The sequence below is a fragment of the Falco punctatus genome (genome assembly GCF_963210335.1).
Source record: "Falco punctatus genome assembly, chromosome: 3".
Classification (NCBI taxonomy): Eukaryota; Metazoa; Chordata; class Aves; order Falconiformes; family Falconidae; genus Falco; species Falco punctatus.
This window is the reverse complement of record NC_137582.1, coordinates 1,907,859-1,932,757: the sequence shown is the minus strand read 5'-3', so window position 1 is coordinate 1,932,757 and position 24,899 is coordinate 1,907,859. Positions and strand designations below refer to the sequence as shown.

Genomic DNA, 24,899 nt, shown 5'->3' with positions numbered 1-24,899 from the left:
GTTAAGATTTGATGCTTGAATTCTAGTAAGTACTGCATTTTATTAGTTGACAGACAGCTTGTCAGGTTTAACCCCAGCCAGCAACCAAGCCCCACGCAGCCGCTCGCCCACTCCCTCACAGTGGGGTGGGGGAGAGGGTCGGAAGAGTAGAAGTGAGAAAACACGTGGGTTGAGATAAAGACAGTTTAACAGGTAAAGCAAAACCCGCACACACAAGCAAAGCAAAGCAAGGAATTCATTCCCCGCTTCCCACGGCAGGCAGGTGCTCAGCCACCCCCAGGGCAGCAGGGCTCCGTCACGTGTAACGGGGACTTGGGAAGACAAACGCCAGGACACTGAACATCCCCCCATTCCTTCTTCTTCCCCCAGCGTATATACCCAGCATGACGTTCTATGCTATGGAACATCCCTTTGGCCAGTTCGGGTCAGCTGTGCTGGCTGTGTCCCCTCCCAGCTTCTTGTCCCCCTCCAGCCCTCCCACTGGTAAAGCCTGAGAAACCGAAAAGTCCTTGACTTAGGATGAACACTACCTTGCAACAAGCAAACCCATCATGGGCCATCAACATTGTTGTCACACCAAATCCAAAACACAGCACTGCACCAGCTACCAAGGACAGAATTAGCTCCATCCCAGCTGAAACCAGGGCACAGCTGTTCGAACACACTGAAATTCAATACCAAACAGTGTTGGGGTTTTTTGGGGTTTGAGAAGATGCAAAATTAACTAAAATTTCTCTTATGTTCAAGTGTTTCTGTCCCCATCCTTTCAATAATGTAAAAATTGCTGCCTCACAAACAGTGTGTCTTAGGAATCTATTTCAGTCAGACTTTTCACAGTTTTCTAATAAAAGTCTGTTAAAGACTTACAATGAAATTTTTACTTCTCTGAGCCATTGGTTGGCTAGAAATAATAAAAAAAAAAAGAATAAATGGGTACAATAGATCTTTTTTCATGTGGTTTATGATGGATTCTCATCTCAGTGCTACTGAAGGAATTGTTTGACTTCAGATTTATTTAAATAAGAGCGCTTGTGAATGAATGACTACTGAGAGATTAAAGCTGTCTCCAAAGACCTATGTTCCTGTAACTTTGCTGCTCTCTGTATGTGTAACTGAGGTGCTCTGTTACTGCTTTCAGTATTCGTTGTAGCTACACACTTATTAATCGGAACTGCTTGCACACAAATTTCTGAAAAACTGACATTTTCTTTCAAAACTATCTGATTGCTAATTTCTGTGCTGTACTTCCATTAATATTTCCATTAATTGCAATACTAAGTACTTATTGGAAAGTCGAGATTTCTGTAACCTCTTCAATTTGTCCTTAGGTGAAGGAAGAGGAGCAATCAACCAATCACACTTTGATGATTCAAGAGACGCTGCAGCAGGCTTCAGTGGAGCTGTCTGAACAGCATCACCTGGTAGTCTCATCAGATGAAGTGGAAGGAATTGAGACGGTGACTGTCTATACACAGGGTGGAGAGGCTTCAGAATTCATAGTTTATGTTCAGGAAGCCATGCAGCCTGTAGAAGAACAAACTGTGGAACAATCAGTGCAGGAGCTCTAGAGAGCAGTGTTCAAAGGAGATGGTTACTGGATTTGCCAAAGCCAAAGGTCTGGGTTTTTTGCCTAGCCAAAAGCAAGCAAGCCGACAAATTTTCAGTTAATTAGTGAAGTGAGACCTTGTTACTAGATAGGGATCTGTCTGGTTGGATTGTATCGGTAACAGACATACTATGTACAAAACCTCCTCGGACTTTTTTTTTTTTAAAAAAAAAAATTGATATTTTGAGGAAAAAGTATTCTTCCCTTCTTAGAAGATCTTTCACTTGATTCCTGTAAATTCCCACAGATATTGTCTGTTCAAAACTGTGTTATCCCACAATAATAAAACATCTATAAAGATAGCTAGAACGTCTAGAAAAGTCCATACATCCCCTTTTATACATACTTAATATGTGCTTGATTTGGAAGCAGAGATGTTGTTTCTTTAAATTAGATGGACTTATTTTTTGTCAGTTCCTGCTTAGAATGTGTTTGCCAAGTTGTGGATCTAACCCAAACAAAAGCTCAAGACTTTAATCAGAAACATCCCACAGATGGACTGTACTTTGTACTTGTGAGATGATTCTTTGAGCTTGGGAGGTGTTTAAAGCCATATATGATAATTCTGGGTACCAGTAGGATGACTGTTGTTTAGATAATTGAATAATGATAACTCTTTCCATCCCACTGGATAAATACCTGTCCAGTACCATATAATGAAACAGAATCTGTCAAATCAAGGAAATATTCTTTTGTTTTTAAGAAAAAAAATATATTAAAATGATTTGTAAATGCTATAAAAGATGTATGTTCATATGTTTTAAACAGGCATACTTATAAATATGATTGTGTGAAAGAACTTGTACAAAATACTTAAGTAAATATTGACAAGTGTCTAGATAATTATGCATGTATATAGTTCCAGATTTTTCTTCATGAATCCTGAATTGTTTCTGGTTTAATATTTTTAAATTTGAGCTATAAAGATTATTAATTAACAACAAAATCGTCATGTTTTCTTCTAACACACTGATTTCTTAAATGGTGGTTTCCCTTGCACAGCTAAGTAAAAAAAGCTGTTTTGCGTTGACATTGACAAATTATTGTAACTTACAAATTATTGTACTCCAGTTAGTAGTCTCTAATCAAGAAAGTAGCATAATGCCATCTAGGCAGATCTTTCTATGTGATTGAACTTATTTATGGGTGTTCTGGGTAGAAAAGTGGAAGAAAGCTTTGGACTAAATGGATGTCATGCAGCGGGTTGATTGTCTGCCTCTTCTAAGTCTGTTGGGATCTATTCTGTACGAAATCAGAGTGCAAATATTTAGAGGTAGCTTCTCCTTGAACTGTGGCAATAGGGAATTTAAATTTATGAATGGAAAAGAGCTGAAAATCATTCAACTTTGGTGGCAGCTATGTTTCCTCTAGTTTAATCTTGAGAGTGCACAAGAAGCCCCAGGGATATTACATTTGTAGGATGGAGACTTTTTGCCGTTTGGTGTAACTGGTTGGAGCTGGTCACAAATGTCAGTGTTGATTTCTTCTGTGTGCAGTTAACTTGAATGAGTCATGAAGTGTTTAATAACATTTGCAACATGATAGAAACTGATACACCAAACATATCAATTTGATTAATCTGCATAACAAGCTACACTCAATACTTATGTCTATGAGAGGTGTGTCCGTACTTGGAGGAAGGGGTTTGGGTTTTTATTTATTTTAATTTCAGTATAACATGGCCATGTATACCTACTGTGGTTTAAGGCTTGATCTGTAATTGATGAGTTATATCACGTTTTCCTACACTAAAGCACAAATATTTTTTTGTGAAATTTCTGTATCCTTTTTTTTTAATTTTAAAAATACTTTTCAATTCAGGTCTTTTCTTAAATTCCAGGGTTTTCCCCAACTCTACTTGGAAATGCAATGGTTGGAAACATACAAGGTGTAAGTCAGGAAGGACTTTCAGCTGTGCTGAGTACTGCACATTGATTTCTTGCCACCATAATTAATATATTTTCTTCTTTCTAGAATATGCAACATCTGTAATACTATGAGGAGATAAGTGCTTTTTACTGTAAGCCATTGGACTTTACAAAGTGAATGTCCAAAGATTTACATTTTTGCAGAAGCATAAAGAAAACAAGGAGAGCTTTGTTTATACCAGGCATTTGTTTTGAGAGGCCACAGCTGTTCAAGTTGTCTTACATCTGGATGTGGAACAACCAAAAAGGTAAGAATTAAATCTTTTGCTTAACAGGCTCTGCTACTCTTATCACCTAAACAGCACAGATTGTTTTTAGTGTAGATTCAACTCCTTTTATCCAATTAATCTTTTCTGAGGGTTAAGTGACCTTTTCAATTCAGGGGAGACAAGCAGTTTTAGTTTTAAGTTAGTCAGGGAGCTCCTGTTTCTGAAGACTACACATTCTTCCCACAGACTAGTAATCTTCATTTGCATTTACTACATTATATGATCTTCTGTTTTTTCCTCTTTCTTTGACACCTGAGGACTATTCTGGCTTTAGGCTAACACTTGACAAATACCACTCTTTAAAAGCTTATGCATGCATAAGTTGAGTAACTGATCTGCACAGCTAAGAACACGTCAGATGTTTCTGGGAATATGTTGAGCACAATATGGAATCATGCAAAGGTTGTAAAAAATGGAAAAAGGAAGCAGCAAATAATTTCAGTAGCAGCAGAGTCATTTCATGGAAGGTAAGGTTATGGTGCTTGAAGTTGACTTCTTTAAAAGGTCTTACAGAAGTATATTAGGAACACGAGTTCTGGAAGGATGTCATGTTACAGACTGGTATAAACACGAAGGAGAAAACTTGGACCTCAAAGGGCAAAAGGCACAGGGAAGGGCACGGGAAATGGAGGTTCTAAAATTTTTTGCATCCCTAATTTACTATATCCACAGAGGGTAATTTATATTTCCTGAGTAGAGAAGATGGGCTATGCCTGCCTTTCTGCTGTGGTTTGGTTTCTGTGACTGGTTATGGTTCCTTTTGAGCCCAGCACTGTTTCTTGATACTAGTGATTTTAACCAGCTGTTGTAGCATCCTAACTTAGCTGATGCTGCACTAATAGAGGCATTGTCCTGGATCAGTATCATCTGCAAAATCCATGAGATGAAAAGAGAAAGGAACTGCACACTTCTACTTTGCTGTTTTACCTCAAATTTGGGGTTGTAGGAAAACACAGCTAGAGATGAGAGTACTACAGAGATGATAACATTAGACCAATTGTTCCTTACTATAACAAGGAGTTACACTTCCTGAGTATATATACTTGAAGTGAATGCTTTTAACGGCATGTTTTCAAACCAGAGTACAGAAGTGACATTGCTGCAAGTCTGAGATTTTCAAAATGTTTTAATAAATTTCTTCTAAGATTGTAAAGTTCTGAGTCCACACAGATCTCAGCACTGTCATTATAGAATTGGCACTTAATCTATTCAGTGGCTCTTGTCCATTTGTCTTTTTTTTTCTTCCTTGAAATGAGGACAGCTTTTCATCTTGGAAGACTTTCATGTTCACTCAGTCATAGAGATGTATTTTATCACATCCTGAGAGTATCAAACTGGATATTATGACATAAATATGCAATATCATATTCATCTCTGTTATATTTCCACAAGGTACAGGTAATTGGTTAGCTGATCTTTCATGTGTTCCTGTTCTCAATTTGCCTGTATTGGGCTTTAAGTGATTAAAAGCAGTGCCACGCATTTCAAAGGACAGTGCAAATTGCAGAGCCCTTGTGTGCTGCTAACAAAACACTCTCTTCAAATCTGTTGTGTTCCGCCTGTCAGTTTTCAAGATGGTTGAGGAAGAGAAAGGAAGCCGTCACATTTCTCTCTTGCTAAGTACTAATGGATAAAAATGCTCTGTTTATATGTAAACATAATTCCTTGGGTTTGAATTCTGCTTTGTACAGGACTGAAGGGTCCCCTGTGCTAAGCAGATCCCAGTGCAAGCTCACCATCCCAGAATGACTTTTTCTTTCTCAGAAAGAACTGCCAGTGACCAAACTGATCTCCTTTTCTCTGATTAACCAGCAAAATGTTTCAGAGTACAGAACATGTTGGTGCTTATGAGAATGACTTGCCACATTGATAAAAAGGCATCAACTATGATAGATACCTGTCAAGGGCTACAGTCTCAGCCCTCGGCTACAGTGGAGCTAAAGTTCAACATAAGACTGCTAGAAAGAGACTCTTGCAGCTGCAGCAGCGTCTCGTCGACAAGTGGCTCCAGGTAGTTGGTATATTCCTGCTCCGTAGCACTGTGTGCAGAGGAGACTTCAGCTGGGGAGTTCAGGAATTGCTTCCTTGTTTTATCGCAACGGCCTGTTTTCCTCTCTCTGCTCTCTGAATTAAGTTTAAGGTGCCCAATAAATCCTAAATTCATTCGCAAGCCCTTTGGATGAAGGAAAGGGATGGAACTAGTTATGCTAGTTTTAAAACAAAATCTTTCTGCTATACTCACCCATTGCTCCCACACTTTCACCCGCTCCCCCCGCGGGCCGGGGCTGGGGCGGGTCTGTGCCGTGTGCCAGCCCGTGTGAGCCCCTCAGCCCCGCTCCTGCCTCCTGCCCCGTCTCCCTGCTCCAGCGCGGGCCCTGCCCCGGGCTGCAGCCCTTCAGGGACCCCCTGCTCCCGCCGGGGCTCTCCAGGGGCTACAGTCTCCAAGGGAAGGCTATACCTAGGAGAGCCTGGTGAAACTGGGTTGGCCTTTGTCTTTTCTTTAGCTCAATAGAGGTTTTCTGCTGCGTTCCACTCCGTATCAGCCTACAACTCCTCAGAAACCAAGAGGTGAAGAAGTTGGAGCTAAGGATTTCTGAAAATACTCTTTGTCCTTTCCCCCTTCTGTCTTACCTTAGGTTTTACATCAGTTGACCAGGTGCCCATATTTACCCTGATCAATAGTATTTAAGGATGTCACCAGAGGAGAATGGTCAGGGCTCAGTGTGATAGAAAAACATCAAATTATGAGATTGTCATCAAGGAAAAGAAATGTTAGTCCACGTAACAGGATTAACTTCCTGTTGGGGAGAACTAATAGCTCGGAAGGTACTACCTGAAAAGTAGGAGCTTCTCTTCTTGAGTTGTTTTATTATTGCACTGAGTAAAATACAGTCAGACATTTGGAATGAGCCTGGTGAGAAGAGCAGGGCAGCTGACCTCAAAGGTTTCTCTTACACCTCAGATTTCTGGGCATTTAATAACGGCAAAGGAGAACAAAATGGCATAAGACCTTTTTTGTATTCAGCACCACACCTCACAAGGATGCTTGTCAGAGCTTACTCTGAAGGAATTGATGGGATGGACATTGATGGGTTGTTAAATAAGAGTAAAATTGTCACTTACATTTTCTTCTTATTATGTCGCTTATTCTTCATGAAAAGTTCAGTGCAAGACTTGCAGTGAGTAGTGGTTGCCAGTAAAAAACAAAACCACAAAATGCCTCTGACAGTGCCATAAATGACCTTTTTATTCTCTGAAAAATATTTTTTACAGTCTGGTTTGCTAAAAATGGATGAAGAGTAAAATTACAGTCAATACATTGCACAAACCTCTGCTTGATATTTTTAAATGCTGTAAATTTTTCTGAAAAGCTGGGAATAGCTTTGTCATCCTAGGTAAATTAAAAGGGATCAAAAGGTCTTCAATGTTTTGGAATGAAATCAAACTATTAATGGGAATTTATAGAGCAAGCTTTGTTACGTGTTTTTCTTCAGTTCAAGGAATGTTATCTTCTGGAAAATAAGGAATCATTTTGTGTCATGCACCCAAAAGAAATACACCATAAGTATATTTTACAGGAACACATAAAGTACAGGAGAATGAGACCAATAGGAGCTACCTCATGTGTAATACTTTTTATGGGCTAGCAATGAAATAAAGGACAAAATATTGCAGTGGATTACAGAGGTACTTAATGTTTTTACAGTTTTTTTTTTTAAATGGCTCCCCTTTTTGATTAGCCTCGATAGCATTTATTTAGCTGCTACCGTTAGGAGTGAAAATACTTTCTGGGAGCTGAAAGGTAAATGGGCTTGAGGTATTCAAAATAGGGAACAGACTTTTTTTAGTGCTAGGTAGCTTGTTCAAATCCATATTCAAATGGTAGTTATCAAGTATTTCTTTCATCTAATAGGATTGGGTTAAAGAGTTCAAATCCAAGAAATGATAGAAAAGGTCCAAGTCAAAAAATCTCCATGTAATTGGGCATGAAGTAGCATATCAGTTTTTACTGAACCAACAGAACTTGAAGCAGCCATGTGGAGCTTGAATTTAGGTCACCCTCAGGTAGTTGAAAAACCCATGAGTAGATCAGTAGGGAAGTTTCTGTTGCTGTTGTCATGCAAGTTCTGTGCCATGCATTTCGTTCTCTGAAAATAAGATTCACAATTTTGGTGATGACAGAAGTGTCAGGTTGTTGGCTTTTTAGATTATTCTGTCTGAAAGCTAACATCCAGTACAGAGATACTTTGTGTTAGAACCAACCAGTCCAAGCTGCCAGCATTGGAATAAAATTAAAAAAAAGATTTAAAGAGAACGTAGTGCTGATGAGAGGACTTTTCAGCAGTGGGACTTCAGTTAGATAATCCTACAGCAACTCTAAGAACTTCAGACTAGAGAAAGAATGGAGGACAAATTAAGAAACCTTTTTTTAATAATGATTTTATCAGTTTTCATCTTGCAACAAGTCCAGGACTTGTGATACATGCCTGAATGTCAACAAAAATTTCATTGCTGATGTCAGCTTGTGGTTTGTGGTGTCTCATTTCAGCAGGTGCCTTTTCAAGGCTCGACAGAAATAGGGTGCATGAGTGCGTGAGTGATGCTCAGGAATAGCAGTAAATTATAATTCTCTAACTGATGTAAAAAAGTCTGCATGATTTATCCCATATCTTTAACTCTGGAGTTGTTTTGTGTGTACCCCTTACCCCTTGATCAAAGGTCAATCAGTATATCCAGCAGAAGCAGCCACCCTTCACTTGCCACAAAGTTAGCCTAGATGGTGACGTCCTATTTAAATTTTGTTTTAGCTGTTCGGGTTGCATTTTAAATCTTTAAATAATGAATTGCGTGTGAATACTTCTCTATTTAGAGTGCAGTCCCACTAGTGTGGAGATGCTTTCCATTTCTCTTTGTACAGTTCTGGTAGCTTGGGTGTTGACTTGAACTCCTGGGCCCTGCCACATCACAAGAACCTTTTACTACAAGTCGTAGTACTTGCAAGTTCTTATGGCTTAACTGATGTTTTGTGAGGTCAGAAAACAGCTGGGGGACAGTAACACTTGAAATTACCAAAATTATTTACTAAAGTGCTAGACAGTTGTCCACTTTTGAACCTAGAGGTGTTCGCCAAAGGCAGCATGGTCCTCAGGTGCTGTTCTCTTCCATTTGCTATCCCTACTCAATAGCTTTGCCAGCAGAAAAGGTCATGTAGGAGCTCTCTAATCTACTCCAAGGAAACTGCACCATTGACTTAATCCCATATGCTTCCCTTGAAGGGTATTAGAGAGTTTCACCTGAGCCCTGCGCTCACAGAGCTCTTGGACAGCCTCAAGGAGGCGGCTGGTCATGAGCGTTTTAGGGATTTTGCTGATACCAACCAATATGGCTGTGGAAAAGATGCAGTGGTGACAGGATAAAACTACTTACACTGGTATAGCTAAGGCGGGGAATGCCATGGTAAGATCTTTCAGTTTTGTATTACTTGAGTGTGTTTCTTATTTAGAATAAATTCTTTTCCCATTTGCTTGAACAGAATATTTGTTTCCTGGCAAAAGGTCTTTGCGAACATAATCACATCTGCATGAGAAATGTGACCTGCTGTAGTTCTTTCTCTCTCTCAAGATGTGATTTAAAAACCAAACCAACCCAACCAACCAACCAACCAAAAAAAAAAAAACCAAAAACCCAACCAAAAAAGAAAACCCCAGCACATGGACAAAGCTGTAGATGGTGTACTTTAGCCAGTGTCAGTGCTTTAATTTTCCTGAGTCAGAATGGAAAAAAAAAAAAAAAAAAAAAACCAACAACTAGCTGAGAGAAAATTTAAATTTGTATGTGCTTCAGCAGAAAATAAATAACAGAGGGACTGCCACAGTGACTGTGTAATGTTTTTTAGTGATTAGTCTAATACTGTTTTTAAAATTTACTTTACCTGAAGCTGCTCTAGAAATTCCAGCTTTCTATGTGATGCATTTAACTACAGACCCTCTCCAGAGCCCTGTGTGAAGTGAGGAAAGCAAAGAAAGCAGGTAAAACAATCAGACTTTTGTGTAAAGATGCAAGATGTTGCTTTTAAGTAAACCTAACATTTATTTAGTCATACTAAAATGGAGTCAGCGTGAAGTCTGTTCATGGTATTTTATACTAAGCAACATGTGTTATGTGCAAAGTTTACCTAGATTGTTTGGGGATTTTTTGGTTTTGGGTTTATTTTTCAACCATCATCTTAAAAACTGTTACAGCAGGAAGCAAAGTGCAATGCAAGATTGGACAAGAATTGGTAAAAAGGAATTGTATTACTACGTCATATTTTGGAGTTAATACAGGCCTAATTATTTGACTATTAGTTTGTACTAGGGCAGAATTTAGTCACTGATTTGTCTTGTGGTAGGTGCTGTAAAATCACACCAAAAGTTCTTGCCCCAAAGATCTTACTCTTTAAGTAGGTAGGATTGATAAGAGTTCTTAAAATACAATTTTTCCATGCCTGCAAATGAAGAATTAGAGGAGGGGGTAGCTGGAAATCTGTGGCAGAGCCAAGAGAAGCCAGGTATCCTCGTGATATAGAAAACATAAGGAAGATGCAGAAAAGCCCACAGGCAGGTGGAAGGGAAATGTGGAACCTCTCCTGGAAGAAAGTTTTTCTCGCAGCTGGAAGGGGTCTGAACTGACATTCCTCTCTGCTGTGTCTCTGTACAGCGCAGTGTCTTTATGCAGTGCAGTGTGGAGACAGTGCCCTACACGGCTCTGTGGGTCCGTGGCTCCATGAGCAAGGGAGAGCCTGGAGCTTCTGGGATTCTGGTAACTGGTGTTACTGTGGCAGCATGAGTGGAAGCACCAAAGACAGGTAGTGGGCTGAACAATGGCAGCATGATTATCAGTTGTTACGCTGTTTTTCAAACAGTTACATTTTTGGTTGGTGTTCGCAGGGTAGCAATCTGGGAGACTAGCTTTGAACATCTGTAAATGCATAAAATCAGAGTGTTTTGCTGTAGAGCTAGTGACTAGCCTCTAGCGGTACGCAGTAGTAGATGCCAAGGTAGCAGTGTAACAATAAGGGACGTGTAAAAACAGCTTGCAGAACCACATGTAAAGTATATTCTTAGAATCATAGAATCATAGAATCATTTAGTTTGGAAAAGACCTTTGAGATCAAGTCAGTCCAACCGTTAACACAGGACTGCCAAGTCCATGACTAAAACATGTCACTAAACACTGCATCCAGGCATTTTTAAAATACCTCCAGGGATGTTGATTCCACCACCTCCCAGGGCAGCCTGGTCCGGTGCTTGACCACCCTTTCAGTGAGGAAATTTTTCCTAATATCCAATCTAAACCTCCCCTGGGGCAACTTGAGGCCATTTCCTCTTGTCCTGTTGCTTGTTACCTGGGAGAAGACAACTAATCCCACCTTGCTACAACTTCCTTTCAGGTAGTTGTAAAGAACAACAAGATCCCCCCTGAATCTCCTCCAAGCTAAGCAACCCCAGTTCCCTCAGCCGCTCCTCAGAAGACTTGTGCTCCAGACCCTGCACCAGCTTCTCCGGACACGCTCCAGCACCTCTGTGTCCGTCTTGCAGTGAGGGGCCCAAAACAGAACAAGGTGCGGCCTCACCAGTGCCCAGTACAGGGGGACCATCACCGCCCCTGTCCTGCTGGCCACACTGTCTCTGATACAGGCCAGGGTGCCGTTGGCCTCCTTGGCCACCTGGGCACACTGCTGGCTCATGGTCAGCCAGATGTCAGCCAATACCCCCAGGTCCTTTCCCACCAGGCAGCTTTCCAGCTGCTCTGCCCCAGCCTGTAGCGCTGTGTGGGGCTGGTGTGACCCAGGTGCAGGACCCGGCACTGAGCCTTGTTGAACCTCATACAGCTGGCCTGGGCCCATCAGTCCAGGTGCCTCTGCAGAGCCTCCTGCCCTCAAGCAGATCAACACTCGCACACAACGTGGTGTCATCTGCAAATCTCCTGAGGATACACTTACTCCCATCATCCAGATCATCGATAAAGACATTAACCAGGACTGGCCCCAGTACTGAGCCCTGGGGCACACCACTTGTGACCGGCCACCAGCTGGATGTAACTCCATCCACCACCCCTCTTTGGGCTTGGCCGTCCAGCCAGCTTTTAACCCAGCACAGAGCACACCCATCCGAGCCATGAGCTGCCAGTTTCTCCTCACTCAGGATGATCTGCTCCACAACCTTCCCAGCACCAAGGTCAGGCTGACAGGCCTGTAGTTCCCCGGATCCTCCTTCCTGCCTTTCTTGCAGATGGGCATCACATTGGCTGACCTCCAGTCTGCTGGGACCACTCCAGTTAGCCAGGACTGCTGATAAATGATGGAGAGTGGCTTGGTGAACTCCTCCACCTTCTCCCTCAGTACCCTCGGGTGCACCCCATCTGCTCCATAGACTTGAGCACATCTAAGTGGAGCAGCAGGTCACTGTTTCCTCCTGGACTGTGGGAACTTTACTGTGTCTTCCAGCTCAGGGGGCTGAGTACCCTGAAGATAACTGCTCTTGCTGTTAAAGGCTGAGGCAAGGAAAGCGTTGAGTACCTCAGCCTTTTCCTCATCCTTCATGGCAGCGTTCCCCACCGCATCCAATAAAGGATGCAGACTGTCCTTGGCCCTCCTTTTGTTTCTAATGCATTTGTAAAAAACATTTTTTGTTATCTTTTATGGCAGTGGCCACCCTGAGTTCTGTCTGGGCTTTCGCCTGTCTCATCTTCACCCCGCCCAACCTTGTGGCATCCTTATAGTCCTCCAGAGTTGCCTGCCCCTTCTTCCAAAGGTGGTACACTCTCCTTTTTCCCTGAGTTCCACCCAAAGCTCTGTTCAGACAGGCCAGTCTTCTTCCCAACTGGCTCATCTTTCATCACATGGGGATGGCCTGCTGTTCTGGTTTAACCCCAGCCAGTAACTAAGTACTTACCTCTATCCCAGTTGAACCCGGGACACCTGCTCCTGCACCATTAACTACCTTCCTGAGGAATTTCCAGCCTTCCTGGATCCCTTGGCCCTTCAGAACTATCCCCTGAGGGAATCTGTCGACCAGGCACTTAAAGGGGCCAAAGTCTGCCCTCTGGAAGTCCAAGGTAGCTGTTCTGCTGACCCCCCTCCTTACTTCTCTGAGAATCAAAAACTCTATCATCTCATGGTTGCTATGCCCAAGAGGGCCTCCAACCACCACATCACCCACCAGCCCTTCCCTGCTTGTAAGCAGCAGGTCCAGTGGGGCACCTCCCCTGGCTGGTCACTGACCAGCTGTGTCGGGAAGGTCCCTTCCACACACTCCAGGAACCTGCCAGCCTGTTTCCTCTCTGCTGTGTTGTATTTCCAGCAGACATTCAGTAGGTCCAACTGCCCCATGAGAACAAGGCTAGTGATCCTGAGACTTCTGTCAGCTGCTTGTCAAATGCTTCATCTGCCTCTTCATCCTGGTTGGGTGGTCTAGAACAGACTCCCACCAGGATATCTGCCTTGCTGGCCTTCCCCCTGATTCTTGCCCATAAATACTCAACCCAGCTGTCACCATCATTCAGCTCCAGGCGGTCAGAGCACTCCCTGACACACAGGGCTACCCCACTGCTTCTCCTTCCTCGCCTGTCCCTCCTGAAGTTTGTAGGCATTCATTGCAGCACTCCAGTCATGCCAGTTATCCCAGTATGTTGCTTTCTTGAAAAGCCCAATTTTGTAGCGTTGCAAGAGAGAAGTATGTCTGTCTTGATTTAATTATATTAATGTGTTTAGCAGCAAACATCTTTAGTTACGTTATTCTATAGGTAGGACACCAGGACTTCTTTCTGCTGCCCACCGCTCAGACCAATGAAAGTGTTTTGTCTAGAGCTACAAACTTTGTTTTTTACTGTCTTGTCTCTTCTCACAGCCTTGTTCACTGGCTGTTAGCATCTGTATTTTATGTTTAAGTTGGTTCACAAAGACTTCAGGGCACAGAGTGCTGCGAGGCATCAAGAAGGTTTCTGTGCTAGATGTTAGAATGTCCTACATCACAGCTCAGCATGAAGCCAGGTTGTCGTTTAATTGCGTATTTCCCAGTTGAGCCAAGATCCATCTGAATTGGACATTCATGCTTATTCCCTTGTGCTATATGTTCAGAAGAGTATGCCTTGCCACTGTTGCTCTGCTTTCAGATCTCTTGATGCTCCTTTGTTATGCTGAATGCTTAGGCTGGTCCCTTTTTAAACCTTTGTTAAGACAGTTTGCTTTATCCATATACTCAGAAATGTAAAAGGATTGTGTGTATTAAAGGATTTTACTTGTGCAGAGATGATAGATCCTGCTCATAAAACAGAAGGCACGAACACTTGGATACTGTGTGATTTACTGCGAACTCAAACCATTTCACTGAGGCTGACACCACAAGGGTATATGAATTTGTGTTTAAATCGCCCTCCCAGTGATTTAGAAGGACTGGTTAAACACCTGATTTAGAAAATAATAATTGAGCCTATGTGAGCTGGCAATTATGCATGCAGTTATTGCGTGCGTTAGGAGCATGTATCATGAAAACGCGAACCAATGGGATTATACCACCTCAGGAGGTTTTAGAGATTGAGAGGAACAGCTAGCGTGGTTAAAAACGAAATTAGCTATGCATATGTAGAGATTATAAAGCATCAGCACACAAACAACAGAACTAATTCTCCCGTGCCAGTGAGCTTGGGAGCTCATCGCCGCTAGGTAAGCGTGCGACTGCGCGGTGGGTCGCCGCGGGGGCTGGGCAGGAATTGCTGTGCTCCTGACACAGGTGGCTGGGGGACTCCTGCAGTATCTGGAATACAAGATGAAGCTGTGGTAAAAATAGATGCAGAAGAGTTGCTCAAGACTTGCTGAAGAGCTGCTCCACCAGTTTCTCAGCATCCAAAGGTCAAGTCTGATTTGCATGAAGCCGAGCTTTGCAACAGCTCTCCAGCAGGCTGTTGCAAAAGATCCCAGCGTGCTGCCGTGTGTTCTGAGCCCAGTGCCCTTAGAATGATTTTTTTTTCATAGTGTTGTAGGCAGGGGGTGAACTAAGAAGTCGGTCCAGTGAAAGAAGTAGTTTAAAACTCACCTGTAACGTGTACGTTATCCTAGCAGAAATGCACAACTAATAATAAAGCATTTCTCCCTAGATGTAACTCTCTCTTACGTTAAGTTACACAAAACTTCTGAAGCTGGCTATAATAAGGTTGTCTGCTGACTGCAGATAGTGTCACAATCCTTCTGAGTTGTTCTTGCCATACTTTGTGATATGTAAGATAAAAATAGTAGAGGTTAAAGCAGGATCATTCTTTAGTTAGTGACAGGTAGCTGAAACTTTAATAAGGAAGCAGTTCCTTTTTTGATTGAAAATGAATTTTTAGTAATCTTAAGAAGGAAACTTATAGGATGATCATCTTAAAGATTGCACAGAGCTAGATGTCCAGGCCTGGTCATCAGAGGTGAGGACTTCTTTGTATGCCCTCTGAAGTGTTTGAATATCATGAAGTTTTTGAAAACCACGTAGCATGTAACACAACCTGGGCCTCCAGGCTTAGTTTCTCCTTTCTTAAGATGGGTATCAAGGGTACGTGCCTATGTCATGACTGGTACAACAGTATGCTTAGTCAGTGTGCATAGCAGAAAGCTGACAGACAACAGAAGTACTTTGGAAGCTGGGATCAATACTGAAAATGTCACAGATATTTTGGAGATGTGTCTGGCCCTGTTTCCCAAAAGGACCTTGGACTTGGTTGTAGGTAGCTTCTCTCTAGTCCTGCCTCTGCTCCTGTCTCCTGGGCAGACGTCAGACCTACGCTGTAGCTTTGTCTGCAGCTGTGCAGGAGCTCCTGCTCAGTCTCCTGCTGTTACTGAGTTCCCTAGGTGAGCCCTGGACCTGATTCGTCACCTCACCTTATCTGGAACTGCTGATGAACCCTGTTACAACCCCCTGGCTCTGCCCATGTAGTTTTGGGTCTGATGGTCAGGCTGAATAGAACAGTTGGACCCTAGGGCATGATGGACTTGTGAGTGCTACTTCAGTATGAATATTTGGGAATAATTAGCTTGATCATTTAAGCATGTCTGATGCTCTCTCTGGCCTTTACGTAGCTGCAAAGTGCAAGTACAAGCCAAAGCAAGTACATCTATTGCAACTTCATTATGTATATTTGTAAGTAATTTGAACATTGTTTTCCTAAACACTTTTAAAATTTGTGGTGTAAAACTAGAACTTCAATTCTAAATCCCAAATTAAGTTGTTTTGCATTAAAAAGAAGCCTGGAAAAATAATTCAACTGTACATTAAGAACTTTGAGCATCAGAAGACATCTTCCACACTATCTATCTATGCTTAGCCTTTAGATGTTGCTGAAATTTTGAAAGGAAAATGTTGCCTTAATGCAAAGTAAACTATTTTTTTAAATCTGCATATTAATTACTGTCACACAGCTGATGCAGTGGGCTGCAGCTAGATTCATCCCCTTTAAATCAGTTTAATCCTTTGCAAGCTTGCAAAAGTAATTTTTCTGCATTTCTATCTAACACTGTCTGATAGAAACTTCCATCTGTTCAGCTCCTGCTCCAGACCGTTGGTGACCTTTCTGCTCATAAGCCCGCAACACTGACTGCAATTAATTTATTCTCTCATTGGGAACCTTTGTACATTCATCTACTCTTCAGAAAAGATGGTAAACTCTTCCCTGCTGGATTACCCTTTGAACAATCTCTTTCTCTCTCAGTTTTACCAACCACAGTGCTTGGGTCATGCATTTCATGGCATGGCTTTCTTGTTCAGCCTGTAGACCATATCGCCATGAAGTTCTGGTGGCATTTCCTTGCTTGGCCAGCGCTGCACTCTGCAAGTGCAGCAGCTTCTCTGCATCTGCTCCGTGTGTTACATTTCTGCCTTGGCAATGATACATTCTGTGCCACTTAATTTGTCCTTTGGCTGAATTTGTCTGCTTTATCAGCTTGATTTAATGGACTATCCACTGAACCTGAGGTGCAAGCCATTTCATCTTAGCTGCGCGGCAGCAAATTACAGTGGGTAGAGCCACTTTGTGGTGGCGATGCAGCAAACGTATTGATGTGGCAGAGATCTCTCTTAAAAGGGTTGCATTCTGTTCTACTTTAGGATTATATAGTCCACAGAAAATTGCAGTACATCGCTTCCTCATGGACTTGGGCTTCAGAGTCTCCCGTTTATTCCTGACCTCTTTTGCAAAATTCATTTCTAACTCAGAGCTCATTGAACCTGACTGTCTGTGACTCTCATTAACAGGGACGGTAATGACTCTTTCGTGAGTGTTGCTGTTATCTTGCCTGGTTTTCAGAAGTGTTAAGAGAAACCAGCAAAGACATCACTTGATGTCAAACATATATATGTACATATACACACACACACATATATATATTTGCCTGACATTCAGATAAGCTGAATGACTTGTAGAGCTGTACCTGTTTCTAGCAAGTGGCCCAGAATACCTGAAATTATCATTACAACATTTGAAGCCAAAACGGCACAGAGTAACTGCTCAGAGACGAATTTTGTCTTTAAGCAGCAAAGGTATTTATTTTGTGCAACGTTGGGGAGCTAGCCGGTTCGCACCGGACAAACTAGCCCCATGTTTTCAGTGAAAAGTTAGGTATTTTATACAGTTTTCATGAGAGGTTACAACATCTTTACACACATAGTCATTTGATTTTGACATCTATTCATTCCATTCACAATAGGTGGGATCTAGGGGGAGTAGACCTTTCAGTTTTCTTTGTTCAGTGATTTCCTGACTTGATGGTCTCCTTATCTCCTTCAGGTGCCCACCTTATCTTTTCTAATTACTCAGAGTACATTCAGTGGAACCTTTTCAGAGTACATTCTCTCAACACAAACAGAGCATCACCCAGAGCATTGTGCCAGACTCATCCTGACTAATCTTTTTTTTTTTTTTTTTTTTTTTTTTTTTAAGAGTTCTATTTCACATTCTTGTAGCCTTTCTTCTGGGTACAGATGACAATTTACTGCAAGCATTCTACATAGCTAAACAAGATGTAGAAAATGCGCAGCTCTGTAAGACAGGGCAATTTCACAACTTTTGAGCCTTCACAGATTCAGAGATTGGTCACCTACAATTTTTCTTACATTACTTTGTACGTTATTTTTATGTATTTGTTTAATTCTTTTATATAATCCCGCTTCCCTGATAATCTTTCAAGGACAGATAATTACAACTGTTTGAACTGACATGGAATCTTAGCCGTGCTGAGACTAGCAGAGATGCAACAGTAACACAGAAAGCTGAGCAAGATGGAGCTTCTTGCAGCTGCCGTATTTAGATATGTGCATGTTATTAACTAACAGACATCACTGTGTTATACATAATGAAATTACAGAGCAATGATAATAATTTTCTTACCATTATTAAATATTCCTGTAGCTATAACAATTGAAACCTCAGCTGGGGTCCTTCACAGTTACCTAAGGAATTACAGTCCCTGTCCAACCAGTCTGCAAGCCGAATTCTGAGGTGCTTGCATGGTCCAGTAGAGCACCTTACCTGTAACGTGTTCTGCCAAAACTGCTCAAACTGTTACTGCACTACAAATAAAGGATCTAGTGTCTTGGCAATTTAGGAGAGATGTAGAGAAGATAATCCCCAGCTGCCCACCCTTTCACGCTTCCCCCATGGTTTTTGCCTTGTGAAGCAGCTGCTGAACTTTTCCTGATTTGCATTCTGATAATACAAATTAATCTCAGATCATATTACCATTGCGCATGGGGTTCAGTAGTTGCTTAAGGAGCAGCTGGGCTGTTCGTATAGCAAGAGTAGGAACCCTTAATGGAGGGTAGTGTCAGCAGCTGCTGCAAACCTGTAGGCATGCCCCCTCTTCACTGGTCAGAGCGGTACAGGGATGAAAATGAAAATTTGGCCTCAACTGGGACCGCTGAAAGGAAAGGAAAGGAAATTTTGATCTCCCAACACAGTCACTATTGGATCAGTTTGTTACTTCCTGAGCTCAAGCATAGTTTTGTTGATAATTTCAGAGGCAAAATTCGGTGCACTTTCCCACTGTGGGACTGGATGACAGAGCAGCTTAGATGAATATGGAGAAATACAACAAAATCAGATTGTCAAACACTCAGGCAATAGGTTTCATTCTGTATAAAGGAAAAACCCATCTGGCAGCTGTTGATGATTCAAAATGTCAAAGATTACATGTTAATTGACTCTCTAGCTAGGAGTTGCTTATTACCTTTTGGTAAGATCTGTGAGCAAGACGAATTGGGCTTTAAGAAGTGCATGGAACAGCCATGAAAGTACTCTAATGGGAGAAAACATAATGTGCAAAAGACATCAAAAGTCTGCCCCTGTTTGCTGTTCTGCCTCATTCTTTCTCCCTTTCTAGTTTTTAATAGTTCCAGCCCTGCTGTGCAGCTTTTTAATTAACATCTCTTATTTTATAAAAATGTTGGGGGTAATGCTGTGCCAACCTCCTGTCGCTGGGTGTAGAGATTGGAAAAAAAGGTTTCTAGTCACAAACATGAGATGGAGAAGTAACAAAGGAATCGAACACACACACACACACTCATGCTTTCTAAGCCATCAGGTCTCTCTGAATCTGATCCAAAATCCAGTAAATGAAAGGAGATCCTTTTTCCATCGGCTTCAGTGGGCTTTGGAGAAAGTGTTCTGTTCAAACAAGTGCCAGCTGTTCTCCTTTAGTGATTGTAATCGGTAACAGTGCTGCTGTAGCGAAGGATAAAGGAAGCAGCATTCAATGTCTCCATGGGAAAAAGAATGCCTTTGTAACATCTTGTCCCCTGTGTTTGTAATAGCAACTTGTAGTGAACGTTTGGGAGGGTATGTTGGTTGAATGCGGGACATGCCCCATTAAGGCACTGCAGCCTGCTCTGAGGGCGCGGTGGATTCGATAAACTGGTATTGTCATCTCTGGCTGTGGCGACTTAATCCTTGTTTTGCACTTGCCTGCATCCATTTATCTGGGAAGATCAAAGTGCTGGAAATTAGGAAAGTCATTAAGGCTCCCAGCCCCTTCCTGGAAGCAGCAACCTGAACAGGTGCTCAGCTACTCTGTAATGGATATTGCACATTAAGTGAATGGAGCAATTTTGTCTGAATGCATCAAGCGTGTGCCACCCTGTTACAGGCGGGGGGGTGGGGGGGGTGGGGGGGGGTGGGGGGGTGTGGGCTGCAAGTTCTTGTCAGAGTTGCAAAGAGCCCCAGAACACTTTGTGCTGCCCATCAAAAACAAACCCCCCACTTCCACGCATCTGAGAAAGGAAGCGGGATAGTTTTCTTTATGAACCCCTGCAAAGCGGTTTGTGATGCTTCAGCACGCAGGGAAGGTGTATGGCACGTCTCGCATGCACTATGCTGCGCAGGTTTTGGGAAGCCTCCAGCAGCGCTGGGGTTACACCATGCCCTGCCAGCTCAGGCCCAAAAGCTCCTTAGCACCAGTGGGAAGCGTATAGTTCTTCCCATCTGTGGTCTTCAATTATCTGTCCTAAAATCTGGCATTATCTCCTATCACTTTTGGTAAAAAAAAAAAAAAAAAAAAAAGAGCATTTTTCCCCCCTCAGCTCCCTGGAGACACCATTATCATACAAGCTGTAGCTGGGTGCTGGTCCCAGAGCAGCATTTAAAGTCTGTGCTTTTTGAAGCACAGTCAATCCAAAAACGTAACCGGAGGAAACGCAACCAGCAGCCGCAGCCGCAGCAGCAGCCGCACCAGCAGCCCTGCACTTCACCAGGCATCGTTAACATACAGCTGCTTCTTTGGGGGCCAAGAGTGCAGGCGGCACATTGAAAAGTGTCAGATTTCTGTTATCGGAGGGTGAAGGGACTGGCAGGGCATGCCAGCATTTGTCACAGCTGTGTCAGGGATTGAATGACAAAGGAAGGACAGCGACGTGTCTCTCCCGGCAGATAGTCAAAGATAGTAGCCCGGAGTCAGAGCCACTGTTGTCACTCAGCCCTAGTGAAATGTGACAAAGAAACAGCGGCTGCCCTGCCGTTTAGAAGCATGAATTATTAATGGTGCACTTGTAAAAGTAAGTTACAGGGGGATTAAAAAAAAAAAAAGAGAAAGAAAATAAAAAAGTCAGCATTCTGTGCTGCAAATACTGTGATAACCGTTCCCTCCCTCTTCTTTTTTCTTTTAAATCAGAAGATGGAGCATTCTGGGTTGGTTGCTTCTATTTCCATTTAATAAGGGAGCAGGGTTGGAGGGGACACAACCTGGGTTCTGAACAGATTCTGCACAGTTTTTCCCCTGTTTTGTAAATGTTTTGTATCTCTTTCTCACTTTAAAAAAAACTCTATATAAAGCTCTGAATGCAAACGGTAACGTTTCTCTCCCTGCCAACACCCTACAGTAATGTAAGTCTTCTTTTTTTTCTTTTTTTTCCTGAAAAGTTTGTCCCCTTGTGCGAACTGGCAAGATTGGGTCTGCTCAGTTGTTAAATTTTAAGTGGAATACCATTTTTTCTCCTCACAATCTATGGGAGTCTGTGGGGTTACAGTCATGAATTGGATTTTAAAGTTTAGTTGCTGCTGGTCTGTTGTCCAGAGAAATTTCTCCTTGAGTGCCCAGATTGAAAGGCAGCTGTGTAGGCAGGCAATGAATAACAAACTTGAGATGATTGGCATAAGAGTTTTTAAGGGAATCAAGGTATAACCTATTACTTTGTACCAGTGTTGTTCTAAATCCCAGCTGCAGGATTTCTTGGAATTAGTGATGTGCCAGCCTTTAACTTCTTCTCAAGTGCTCTTAGGTCCCTTCCTTCTATTTTGACCTCACAAAGACGCACAACTTGGGTCTGTCAGCCTGAAAACATTCTTAATGGGTTAAAATTAGCCCCTTTTTCCCCCCTCCTTTGTGTCTGAGGTGCACTTGTAATCCTGGAGGTGATTTGTAACCAGGTTGCCAGCAAAGCACAGGGAAATGGAAGTTCTGAGTCATCTTTGCCATCAATGTGGTTTGTGGGACACCGTGGGGACCCTTTGGGTGTGAGCAGTTTTGTGCTCTGCTGGGTTGAGGGTAATGCCCTGTGTGTCTGTCTGACAGTTCATACTCATTTTCTGTCAAGCATTTGTTTGTTTCTGGTCCTCTCTAATCCTCAGTTTGCAGAATAATTTACATATTCCGTCTCCTAACCACTGTGCTGTACAGCTGCAGAAAGGCAGCTGAGCCCATCGCGGTTGTAACAAAATGCGAGAAAACAGAAAAGGGCATCAGCAGCACTACTGGAGATCGCAGTGAACCCCTGGATGTGATGTCTTGTTACTGAGTTCCTATTTGATAGTCGTTCTGAAGAGTTGTTTTACTGGGCTCTGAATGCTTTCCCCTAGGAGCAGCAAGGATAAACTTCACACTGGTTTAAGAAAAGGCTGTAATAAATCCGAGTGAGGTTAAATGTGATATAAATATCTGTGTTAACAAAAGAACAGCTTGCAGCGACTGTATCTCACAGGGTGAGATACATGGAGTGAGATACACAAGGTCTAGCAGCAGCACAGGCTGTCTGTGCAGGAGTAGATGATGCCCTGCAGCCCCCCCCCCCCCCAACCCCGCTGGTCCCCAGGAGTAGAAATCAAGGAGGAGCTGTCCCTCAGGCATGGGGAACTGCCCGGGCTGTTTTATGGACAAGTGAACAGAGGATTTGTGTTTATGACATTGTCTGACACCTTCCAGCAATGTTATGTACAAATTTATTTTAAAAGGAAAAATAAAATCATCACCTCCCACAAGAAGTTAATAGGAATATGTTGTCTTGTGCTGCAATGCTGCCTATAACATCCAAAAGCTCTTTCATAGCCATTTAAACAGACATGATAAACTATTCTTGGTAGTAGATAATAAACTTTTCCCTGCATGATTCTGACTAACAAACAAGCAGAAATAAACATGCACTGTGGCCAACTAGGGAAAAAACCTGACACTTATTCATTTTTTTGGTTTTGCTTCATTGCACTAAATTTTCAGATACCTTTTTATTTTCCCAAATAATTTTAAAATTAAATTAGTTCTTCTAGCCTGGAGAAGGCAGCCAACAATATCGCCCTTCTTTTCTCAGTCCTGCCCTGTGCCACTGTAGTCCTGGGTCTCTTGGTCATGACATGGATCTGTTCTGTTTAAGACTGGAAGAGCAGAGAAGACCTCAGCCCACCTATTTTTTGAGGCCTCAGTAACTGCCTGCTCTGCACAGGCTGAGCAGTTGCATTTTCCAATTGTAAGGGATGCTTTATGCATGAAATCCTGTAAGAAATGGAAAGCAATTTTCCTTTCAAGATGTTGGCACTATTACATCCAGCTGAGATGTGGCTGCACAAGAATGCATGAAAATGAAAACTTAGGAAGAACAGAATTGAACTAAATATCCAGGCTCATTCCAACGACACAGTATGGCTTTGGAAACACAGGTCCTTTTCCAAATGCTGCCTCACCCACTCCCACCTACTGTCCCAGTGGATGGGACGTTGGTGTGACTAGAAAGATCATCTTCTCCATAGCTAAATTTAACAAGAGGGCTTTATAATGGTGTAATAAGTAAAAGTCATTCTCTGTGGGGAAGATGAAGTGATTAATTTACCTATTTTTGTAGAGGTGTCTTCCAATAATAACTTCCTTACAACTCACCCTATTGGGAAGATGCTTTGCACAGAGGAGTCTTGAATCTCTTTGCCTCTGCCATCAATAATACATAAAAAAGGAAAGGGGCGAAAAAAGCCTGTAATAACAAATCTCTTACTCTCAACAGCTTTCATGTGCAGCTTGCAAAGAGCTGTCTCTATAATATACCAGCATGCTTCACCAGTTTGAGACGATATATTTGTAGCAGGACAGAAACAGGCCAGTCTTGAGACTGGACAGGCTGCCATCTGCCCATGGGGTGGACAGTGATCGTCCACGTGTGCTTAAATCAGGAAATACAAAATAGATTTTTACACAAACCAGATCTAAATTTGACGTTACTGAATTACCTAGCTCTTGGCTTTGAGTGCCATAGATTGGAAAGCTCACCTGTATTGTATCCCCAACACCTTAGACTTGTCATTCAGCATATAAATAAATATATACATGTATGAATGCTGTGGGTTGCTGCTTCTTTCCCTCCCCCAAGGCACTTAGTCCCTGCATGACAAATGTAGGAGAAAACTCAAATGTTATTGTTCCTGCCTGAGTCGACATCATTGAAATTCACAGCAACAAAAAGAACTTTGTTTTCGATTATCTAGTCATGGCTGCCGCTATTTCAAATGAACCAGAAATACTTTTGAGTTTCATCCTCCTCAGTTACCACACTTTCCCCGCTGGGCTGAATGTAGCAAAAACTGTTTGCCAAGAGACTGGAGAAACTTTGACATGAAGCTTTTAAAGAGAATGCTTAAGGAAGCATTGATCACGAGCACACGCACCAGAGGCACCCGGGGCTATCTCCTCCTGGCTTTATTCCTAAGGTGATTTATCTGCAATTTCTGAACAGGTCCCAGTCTTTCGTGAAATGACTGGGATATTCAAGCTTCTCATTTTACACCCTAGTGAAGACTAGTAATTTTAGTAAGGGGAATGCTTAGCACCTTTTGAAGAACAGAGCATGTCCCAGCTGTTTGGATTGGACACTAGATTGGCTCTTGCAATAACCTGCTATTTTGGAAAAATATGCATTCTTAATATATATAAATGGTGCTTTCTGGGTACTGCCAAGTGTATCTTCTGTATGCAATCATGTAACTTCTCAGTCCTAAAAAAAATTATTTTTCTTGAATCCAAGTTACATTTTCATAACTTAAGGAAATGTGTTTATCAGGTCGGATTTTCCACTTGAACTTCACTGAAGTTCTGCCTGCTTTTGCCAGCAGTGTATTTCACCTTTTGCCCTTAATTTAAAGAAGGTAGTTTGCTTACAGAGACATTTATCTAACTGGGACCTGTAAGGGAAAAAAAAATTGGTTTACAGATGACTTGATTCCCTCAAGGAACGCAAATCAATCATGTAAATTGCAGCGTGTTCTGCACTTCAGCTTCAATCAATAGGGGATTAAAACTCTAGTTTCAGCGTGGGGAAAATAAATGCCCGAACTGATGCTATT

General features: G+C 42.2%; 1 protein-coding gene across 6 annotated transcripts in view; it reads left to right on the top strand.

Moving 5' to 3' along the window:
• ZFAT (zinc finger and AT-hook domain containing) overlaps positions 1–24,899 on the top strand; it is a 279,097-nt gene that overhangs the window by 142,788 nt on the left and 111,410 nt on the right. For all 6 annotated transcript variants that reach the window (XM_080377864.1, XM_080377866.1, XM_080377863.1 and 3 more), the window contains exon 16: positions 1,329–24,899. This exon is cut by the window's right edge. In XM_080377864.1, coding sequence (XP_080233990.1) covers positions 1,329–1,568 — 240 coding nt within the window. In that variant the 3' untranslated portion in view covers positions 1,569–24,899. The remainder of the gene's footprint in view (positions 1–1,328) is intronic.